The following is a 10,489-nucleotide window of genomic DNA, read 5'->3' on the forward strand; positions in this document are numbered from 1 at the left end:
AGACTATGTAGAAAAATAATCAATAGTATTTTTGTATTGTTTTATAAATAAATAAATATTAAAAAAGAATTCCGGTTAATATTTGATTCACCCTCGTAATTAAAAGTTTTGTTTAATTGCATAAACATGACAAAAAGCAATAATTGGTAAGAAATTTCTAGGTTATTTCACACAAAAGTAAGCCTATTCATTCAAAAGTGGCCAAAATGAACATTTGTTTATAAGAACTATTTAAATAATTAACGATTCTCGTCCATTAGCAAAGTATCATAGCAAAGAATCATTTTAAATACATTTTTAGTTGATTAGAAAATAAGACAATGGAGTATATTCTTGGATAAAAAGGTCAAAGTTTGCATTTATTTATCAAAATTCTTTAAATAATAATTATTTTTTATCAATTTGAACAAAATTATAGCTAGAAGTCACTGGAAATACATTTTTAGGTTGTTCTGAAAAAATTGGGCCTCTTCGTAGCAGATTTTTAAAATGTTAATTTTTTATAGATATTGTCTTTAATAATTTAATTATTAATTTATTAATTAAATTAATAAATTAAATTTATAATAATTTTTGGCACTGATCCATTTTGAAGATATTTCCAAATCGGAAATCCGCCAACTTGTTTAATTTTAAGTATTTATATATTTAAATTATGAAGAATGTAATTTATATATTTTTTGAGAGTATAATTTTAAAGATGTATAAATTATTTGACTTGGATTTTTTATAGTTAAAAATGAAATAATTCTGTACGTTTTTTTTCTATATATGTAGTTCAATATTGAAGATTTACAATACGACATTCTTGCAATTTTAAGATTTGCAATTGAAAACTTTCAAATATTTAAAATATATAATAAAAAATCATTATAATATTAATTTTATTTCACAGTTCAATTTTGAATAGTTACATTAAAAATTCTTTAATTTAAAGATTTAAAATTAAAAATTCGTTAATTTTAACGATTTGGAATTTGAAATTCTTTAGTTTTTAAGAATTACAATTGAAGATTAATTAATTTGGAATATTGGTAGTTCGAAATTATATCATTTTTAACGTTTTTTTGGAATACATACCTCGTTCAATATTGAAGATTTAAACAAGAAAATTCTGAAAATTTTAAGATTTGAAATTGAAGACCCTTAAATATTTAACGTAGATGATATAAAATGATGAAATTTTGAATGTTTTTTTTAATAGTGCCATTTTGAAGATTCACAAATGAAAATTATTTAATTTGACGATTAAACATTTTTAATTATTTAATTTTTAAGATGTACAATTGAAGATTCATTAATTTTTAATGTTTATAATTTAGAATTACGTGATTTTAAACGTTTTTTGTTTGGAATACGAAGGTAGTTCAATATTGCAGATTTAAAATAGAAAATTCCTAAAATATTAAAATATTCCATATTCTTAAAAATTGTATGTATATAAAAGATGATGCAATTACAATTGCTTTGAAGTTCAATTTTAAAGATTCTGAAATGAAAATTGTTTAATTTAACGATTTAAAATTTGAAATTATTTAATTTTTAAGATCTTCAATTAAGGATTCATTAATTTGGAATGTTTATAGTTTAAAATGATGTAATTTTGATTCTTGGAAAAATCGTTTTTCTATGATTTTAAGAAACAAAATAATACTACCCAGAATTTCATTTAAAATACAAAACTCCAAAACTTTTTTTTATTAATTACATTTTTCCTCAATATCGATTCTTTCCAAAGATAGAAAAAGATTTGAATTTGAGTAATTTATGCTTTATTTATTCAAGCAAAATATTGCTTGCAGAAAATAATACGTATTTTTTCATCGAGGAACGCCAGAGGCAAGGTTTAGCATTGAAGATGACCTCTTACCTTTTTTTTTAAATCAATAAACGTCACAAAAGTTACAGCTTATTGACACTTTTCAAGATTAAAAAAAATTATTTACTACTTTGGTTGACATGATTGGAATTTATGTTGCAAAAATGTTGCTGGTAGTTTTTCTATCAAGGAATGCAAAATATGAAAGATTTTACATTCTCGAAACCTTCTAATATTTTTAGAAAAAGTTCAAAGGTCAAAAAAGTTACCAGTTAAACTTTTTCTCGCTTTCAGAAAATACTTCATCGTTTCCGGCCGCAATATTTACATTTATCAGCGTGACAATTTGGCGGACGATTTTAAATTCCCGATCATTTCCCAGTTTTTCCCGGCGAAGTTTGTCAATTTTTCCGGGTAACCAAAAGGTATCATATTAATATTTGCCGCAAATCGCAAAGATTTATTTTAATTTATCACGCCCACTCGAAACATTCTTAAATACAACAGATCAAAAAATTGCAAAATAAATCAATTTTTAAACAAATACTTAAATTTTCCACTAAAAAATATAAATTTTTAACAAAAAAATGGAACAGATAAACTTTCCGTTGGAAAAATTAATTTTCTATCAACAAAAAGCCGATTTTCGACAATATAGTTCAATTTTCAACCTAACTGATGAATTTTCAAACAAAAAAATAAATTTTCAACTGAAATGGTTGAATTTTCAACAAAAAAATTAATTTTTAGTAAAAAAAATAAATTGTCAACCAAAACATAAATTATTAAATTTCAAATTAAAAAAAGTATGGTTCAACAAAACATATGGCTTTGAATTAAAACTATAGAATATTCAATTGGAATAAGTTAAATATTCTTTTAGAAAAATTACTTTCCAAAAAAAACTAACTTTCAACAACAAAAATAACTTTTAAAAAATGGTTACATTTTTAAATAAAGTGACGAATTTTCACCTAAAATTGTAAATCATTGACTGGAATAGTTGACTTTCGAATAAAAAATATAAATTTTCAACTCAGATGATGAATCTTTGACTAGAACCATTGCATTTTTGACCAAAAGGATAAATTTTCAATCGAGAAGATTAATTTCTCAAAAAAAGAATTTTCAACTAAAAAAGATCATTTTTAAACAAAAATTGAATAATTACATTTTTAATCAGAAAATTAATGTTCACCCAAAAAGGTCAATTTTTTACTAAAATTATGAAATATTAAACTGGAATAATAGTTACAACAACAAAAAGTGATTTTTACAAGAGTTTAACTTTCAGGCAAGTAATTTTATTTCCAAATTAAAGGATGAATTTTCAAATACAATGATAAATATTTAACTGGAACACTTTAATTTTTAACAGAAAAAAAATATATTTTTAAACAAAGAGGTTAATTTTGAAAGAAAAAGATCATTTTCCAACAAAAAATCGATTTTTTTAACAAAATACGCAAATTTAAAACAAAATAGTTAATTTTTCAATTAAAAAAGAAAAATTTTCATCAAAACTGTTGAATTTTAAACTAGGAAAGATTAATTTCTAATCACAAATAGAAGTAAAATTTTCTTCCGAAAAAATTAATTTTCATCCAAACTGATAAATTTTCAACTGAAATGACGAATACTAGAATAATAGAAAAATTTTTAAATAGTAGAATTTTTGTACTAAACAATTTTCAAACATAAAGATTAATTTTTTACGAAGAAGATGAATTTTCAACAAAGTACATCAATTTTCGAACAAATAGTTGAATTTGCATCCAAAAAAATAAATTTTGAACCAAAAATAGAATAATTACATTTTTTGTTAAAAGTCTAATTCTTAAACAAAAACCATTTTAAAAAATAGATTTTCAACAAAATAGTTGAATTTTCAATTGAAAAAGACAAATTTTTATCCAGATTGTTGAATTTTGAACTAGAAAAGATCAATTTTCAATAAAAAATGGAACATTTGAATTTAAGTTGAAGAAATTAATTTTCAACTAAAACGATGAAACTTCAACTGGAATGCTTGATTTTTGAGCAACAAGATTAATTTACCTTCAAAAAGACGAATTTTTCAAAAACTACATAAAGTCTCAAACAAATAGTGGAATTTTTATTAATTTTTTTTTTTAATTTGAACTAAGAATAGAAAATTTTATTTTTCTGTTAAAAACCTAATTTTCAAGAAACCAACGAAAAACGGATTTTTAGATTTATAGTTGTATTTTCAATTAAAAAATACAAATTTGTATCCAAATTTTTGAATTTTTTAAATAGAAAAGATAAATTTTTAATAACAAATACAACGGTTGAATTTTCAGTTAAATAAATTCTCAACGAAACTGATGATTTTTCAACTAAAATGATGAAATTTCATCTGGAATAGTTGAATTTTTTTACCAAAAAGAGGTATTTTTCAACTTTAAAGATTAATTTAATAGAAAGAAGACAACTTTTTCACAAAGTGCATAAATTTTCGAACAAACAGTTTAAATTTCATCTAAAAGACAACTTTTGAACCAAAAATAGAATAATTAAAATTTTAAATTAAATAGGATTTTGAATTTGATTTTAATCGAATTTAAATTTCTTAAATTTTAATTATTACCTATAATTTTACTGAAAGTCTAACCAAATAATACTTCCGAACATGTTTCCAAAAATTAAGACCGAAATTTCAAATAGAGCATTTATTATTATATAATTTTTAAATTATCAAGACACGTAACATATCTTTGGAATCACCAAAAATCGTAGACTTTGGAATTTAATATTTCTAAATTACTATTTGCAAAATTAAAAAAAAATTAATTTTCGTATTTTATTTCATATTAAGTACAAAGAACATCCGCTGGAAAGAGATCCTGTATTTGAAAAGCCATTAAAATTAAAATTGATTTACAATTAATATTTTTAGGTACCCCTAACAATATTTACCTGCTTCCATAATAGATTTTGGCGCTCTTTCATTTTCATCCATTGTCGTGCGTTTTCTATTTCTTGCTTTCCAAGCGTGATACACTTTCAGTCTGCGATGAAATTCATGTCGACATGCCTAAATTATTAATTTAATAATTAATTTGATAAAGGTATTTTTTGTAGGAATAAACTAAGATTTGTTAAGTTAAGACCGGCTCGTTTTCCAACTTTTTTTAAATAGAATTGTATAGGAAAAATGGGAAAAATTTAAAAAATAGGAATAAAATTCAAAAATAGGAAAAATTGCATACTCATACCAGTTTTTCACCTGAAAAACCTTTTTCTAATTTTTAATATTTTTCACTAACAATTTTACATACAAAAAAAAACCCCATATTTTTTTGAACAATACAAAATTTGTGAAAAATTGAAACTCTGAAAGTTATGCGCTACCTGAAGATCTTGACCAATTTCAAAATCTGTTTTTGACCTCGATTTATCTTTCTAATTGGCAACTTTTCTGCGTTCTTAAACTTCAAGTCTTAAAAAATTTGATTTTTTCACACACCCTATACGTTATAAATTTGTTCGTACCTCAAGGAGTTCAATATCACATGACGTATTAATGGCATCTCGTAATTCTGAATATTTCCATTTTGATAGGTCGTATTTTTTATTCGTCATTGCTGCCTGTTGATTACGAACTTGTTCTGACCTGTAAAAAATATTATTATAAAAAATTGGAAACTGAGATGATGCATTCAGGCAAACTTAATTCAATTATAGAATTAACAAAAGAACATATAGTATTATTATGAAGGATGACTAAAAAAATCCCCAGAAATGAAATTCCCGATATCGCAAATTTCATTTAAAAAAAAATTCGAATTAGAAAATTCCTGAAATATATAAAATTTCCGACGATTTAAAATTCTCAAATTGGATGATTCTTAAAAGTTTATATAATATTATAGAATTTTGAAATTCCCGATAATATATCTACCATTTCGGAAATTAAATTAACGATATTATCAACCATGTACAGTTGCCGAGAAAATAAAACTTTCGAATATAAGCAATTAAAAAAATGGTTACAGAAACCTAAAAATAATAATTCAGTAAATTGCGTAATTAATTAATAATAGATTTAGAAATTTTCCTGTAGCGGCAATTATATATATATATATATTCGGATATTTCATAGGGACGCCTAAAAAATTCCAAAAAATAAAATTCCCGATACTGTAAAATTCCTGAATAATAAAATTTCCGAATAATAAAATTCCTGAATTGAAAAATTCGTCCATAATAAAATTCTCGGAAAATAAAATACCCGAACAGTTTATAATATTATCGAATTTGAAAATTCCATATTAATAAAATTTCGGAAAGTTTATAATACAATCGAATTTAAAATTTCCTGAATAATAAGATTCCCGACAGAAAATAGCCGAATTATAAAATATCCGAACTAGAGAATTTCCTAATTATTAACTTCCCGAATTTAAAATAATACAATTTTTTATAAATATTATTTATTCATTAAATTTTTAATAATCAAATATTTTGCTTGAAAAAAAATTATTTTTCATTATTCTTTGAATTAAAAATAACAATAATTGAAAAAAATGTCATCCAGAAATATATTTTTTTCAAGTATTGTTATTTTAAATATAAGAAATAATTTTAGAAACTGTAAACATTAAAAAAATTTTTTTTTGATAAAAATACTTCATTATTGTATTTTTAATAAATTAAGTAATTTTGTATTCTTCAGCAATTTTCAAACTTGGTAATATTAAAAACTGCCTTGAATTTTATAATTCCGAAATTTTATAATTTTCTTATTCTAGAATTTTCCAATACGGTAATATTATAAACTGTTCGAGAATTATATTATAAGAGAATTTCCTAATTCAGGAATTTTATTATTCGGGAATTTCACAAGTCGTGAATTTTTCAATTCCGGAATTTTAATATTCGGAAATTACCAATTCAGCAATATTATAAACTGTTCGGAAATTTTTCAATTAGGTAATATTATAAACTGTTCGGAACTTTTTATTTTTCGGTAATTTTTCAATTAGTTAATAATAAAAATTGTTCGGGAATTTTATGATAGAGAATATCGGAAATTTTATGTTTTAGGATTTTAGTTGTTCCATAATTAATAATATAATAATTTAATAAATCATGCAGTAAAGAAACCGTTTTTTATCAAATAAATCAGAAAAGAGCATAAAATTAATGAAAATGTTAGAAGAGTTGCAGGAATTTCAATAAACCACAAAATGTTAAATTAGTATTATATCTAGCAGAAATTAGTAAGCAGTTTTCTCTCAAAATAATTCTATAAAACATACAGAGTAAAAATAAAAACGAATCATATCAGGTTACAAAAATTATCCATACTTATGACTATTAAATTAATTTTCTGAAATCGTAAAGGACATCTACCAAGAGTGTATGATCCATGCTAGTTAAAATGGTTAAAAAAGCAAACATAAAAGGAAAAGAAAACTAATTAATTCTATATAAAAATTGCATGCCAATTCCCTGAAATTTTGAATACCTTATGAGCCTATTGTTGCTTGTCGTTGTTACCCTTGAGTCAGGACCGCTGTCGATTGCAACAAAAAATTAGTTTAATTTGAGTTTTTGTTTAATAAAGGAAGTTAGAAAATTGTAAATAAAAATACAATTCTTCATTCAAAGAATATCGTCCACACTTCTAATTAAAAATATAATTGATAAACATTATGACAAAATTAATAACATTCATTAAAATCAAATTTGCTTGCGAAAAACATCATTCACTTTTTTTAAAGTCAGTTTTTCTCCAAAAAAAGGCATTTTAAACATTATTTTTTAGATAAATTGTAAATATTATTGATGAAAATTATATTTGCAAACATTCTAATAAATGAAAAAATATTTTTAAAAGTGCAGGAAGCAGGAATCGAACACGCAACCTCCCGGCTATGAATCCGAAGCATTACTGCCTGAACTCCCGGCCAAAAGAAAATAAGTTACTTCTCAGGTAATGAGCATTAATTTAAAAAGTTATAAGCCGAAACTGAAAAATTCACTTTTGGTGGTCTCTTCTTGTAATAAAAAAATTGTAATAATAATAATTCATATTGATTTTTGAAATATAAGTACGACTTACACAGTAGAATTAAAATTCTTACGATCATAAGAATATGCTCGACTTTTATGCCGTTTAAGAATTGAATGAGAATTTATGAGCATTTTGAATTAAAATTTAAAAAATCTTATTTTCTATCTTTATCAATGCATTATTTTAATTTCGCGTGGAAATTTATGGCATCGAATTGGAAAGAGCGCTAAACTTAAATGATAAAATAAGTCAAAGTAATGGAAAACTTCAGGATTGCTGCAATATCCAAATTTATAAATTCTTCTAGGTATAAAACTAACTATACACCTAGAAGATTAATATTTTTAATGCAAATAAATTTCGCTTCTAAATATACTTTAAACACTTTTTAGTTCAGTTTTGAAATCAAAAAGATATATTTTGAACCTAAGAAATGACTTTTTAACTAAAATGATGAATCTTGAAAAAAAAAGATTTTTAATCAAATAGATAGTTGAATTTCCAACCCAAAAGATTCATTTTCTACCAAAAAAGACTTATTTTCAACAAAGTGCATGCATTTTTATCTTAAAACGATTAATTTTAAACCACAAACAGAAGAATTGACACTTTATTTATACAATCAATTTTTGATACAAAAAATAAATTTTCAAAAAAATAATTCAATTTTGAACTCAAAACTTGAATTTTTTACCAAAAAAGATTCATTTTTAATAAAATAATATATAATTTTTCAAATAAAAAAGATAAATTTACAAACAAACAAAAAAAGGAGTTTTCCGACAAATTCATTAATTTGCGACTAAAAATATAAATTTTCAAGTAAAAATGGAATAGTTACATCTTTAGGTATAAATAAATTTCAACTAAAAAAAAAAGAATTTTCAAGAAAAAAAATGATTTTTAATTATAATGACAAATTTTCAACAAAAATATGAATTTTTGACCATATAGTGGGATTTTCAACCCAAAAGATGAATTTTTTATTAAAAAAAAAACAAAAAACAAAACAAAAAAACAAAAAAAAACAAAAAACGAATTTTTAAATAAATATTTTTTTAACCAAATAAATTAACTCTGAACTAAAAATAGAATACTTTACTTTTTAAAAAATAGATATTTTTTAACAATTTTCGGTCCAAAAAGATCAATTTACCAGAAAAAATCAAACAGTTACATTTTCATTTAAAAAAATTAATTCTAAATAAGAAAAAAACTAATTTTCAATAAAAAAAAATCAATTTTCAACCAATAATATAATAATAATAATTTTCAACTGAATTTTGAAGAATGATGAATCATAAAAAAAATGAATTCTCAACGAAAAACATGTTATTTGATATTTTAACCAAAAAGGGTTTTAATTTTTCACCAAAAATAGTTTGAATCCTCAATCAAAGCAGATTAATTTTCAATCAAATAGTTGCGATTTTTAACCATAAAATTAAAATTAACTTTGACTTTAGTTTATCGAAAATTCCCTAACTCTATCAGATTTCCCTGACATATTTCCTGCCTTTCTAGAGCTACCTGACCTGTAGAAACTCTGTAATAAAAAAAAGTATTTGTATATTTCACTCTAAAATGATTTTTTAAAAATATATGCATTAATTATTATATATTTTGGTTTCAATGTCTTTTTATTGGGGATGGTTAAACTACGATACGCCACCTGGTGAATAAAATCCGAACTTTTTGTTTTGTATGTGTTCATACACATTTTTTGACAGAAATATTTTTCTAAAAAAAACAACAATTATTGTACTATATATTGTGATTTTCAACAAATTATAAACTCAAATCGACTCATTTTAAAGTGAAAATAAACTCAAAGTAAATTTCTATTAATTTATACATGAAATATTTACTATTTAAAAATCTGATCTAAAAGTAAGGTTACAATTCGTATTTCAATTCCAATCGTCTATTATTCGTATTCTTTGTATCATGCAGATAAAATTTGTCGCTACATATATTAATTAAAGTTTATTTCAGCTTACAATGCATTGAAACTTACATGAAATAGAGAAATAATTGTTTCTTTTTTTAAACCTATTTAAAAAATGTGTTTTCCACTGTATAAGATGGAAATTCTATCTAAAACCATTTGTTTTTGATGAATATTTATTTTTATTATTCAATTATCGTTTTGTACTTCACAAAACAATCGTAAAACCAGTTTTATACAAAAATTAAAATACATTTTAAAAATTGTGCCTACGTTTCCTAGTTCCAGTTTTCGGCACCAGATGGCAAAATGATAAACCATTATTCCCAATAGTATTAAGTACAGTCTGTCAAGTTAAAGCGTGGGTGGCTTTACTCGCAGTCGGTAAGGTGTATCGACATGATTTTGGTGTCAAAATGTTAAGAAGAGCTCCCTTTTTCATGCTTTTTGATTTAACATTCAGTTTGCTTTCAATTCTCATCTTGTTACCACGTTACAAAAAATGAGTTCCGTATATGTAGGTGCAATCTCCCAAACCCATGTTTCGATAAACAACCCCAGGGATGCACTTTTACCAGATCTTTTACAGTCCGCTGCACTAATCTTGAGGTTGAATGTGTCCAGGCATGTGATGACGTCACGTAACCCCAAACAGAAGTCTCGTCGGTGAATATTACCT

At 23.5% G+C, this 10,489-nt stretch overlaps 1 protein-coding gene across 2 annotated transcripts in view; it reads right to left on the minus strand.

Annotated features, from left to right (window-relative positions):
- The window catches only part of LOC117181638 (myosin heavy chain 95F), a 110,314-nt gene that overhangs the window by 11,490 nt on the left and 88,335 nt on the right, over positions 1-10,489 (minus strand). The window contains exons 17-19 of one of the 2 annotated variants that reach the window (XM_033374530.1): positions 7,314-7,361; positions 5,336-5,456; positions 4,760-4,877 (exon numbers count right to left, since the gene is read on the minus strand). In XM_033374530.1, the coding sequence (XP_033230421.1) occupies positions 4,760-4,877; positions 5,336-5,456; positions 7,314-7,361 (287 nt within the window). The remainder of the gene's footprint in view (positions 1-4,759; positions 4,878-5,335; positions 5,457-7,313; positions 7,362-10,489) is intronic. The other variant, XM_033374531.1, reaches the window with a different exon arrangement.

The sequence above is a fragment of the Belonocnema kinseyi genome, chromosome 10, assembly GCF_010883055.1.
Source record: "Belonocnema kinseyi isolate 2016_QV_RU_SX_M_011 chromosome 10, B_treatae_v1, whole genome shotgun sequence".
Lineage (NCBI taxonomy): Eukaryota > Metazoa > Arthropoda > Insecta > Hymenoptera > Cynipidae > Belonocnema > Belonocnema kinseyi.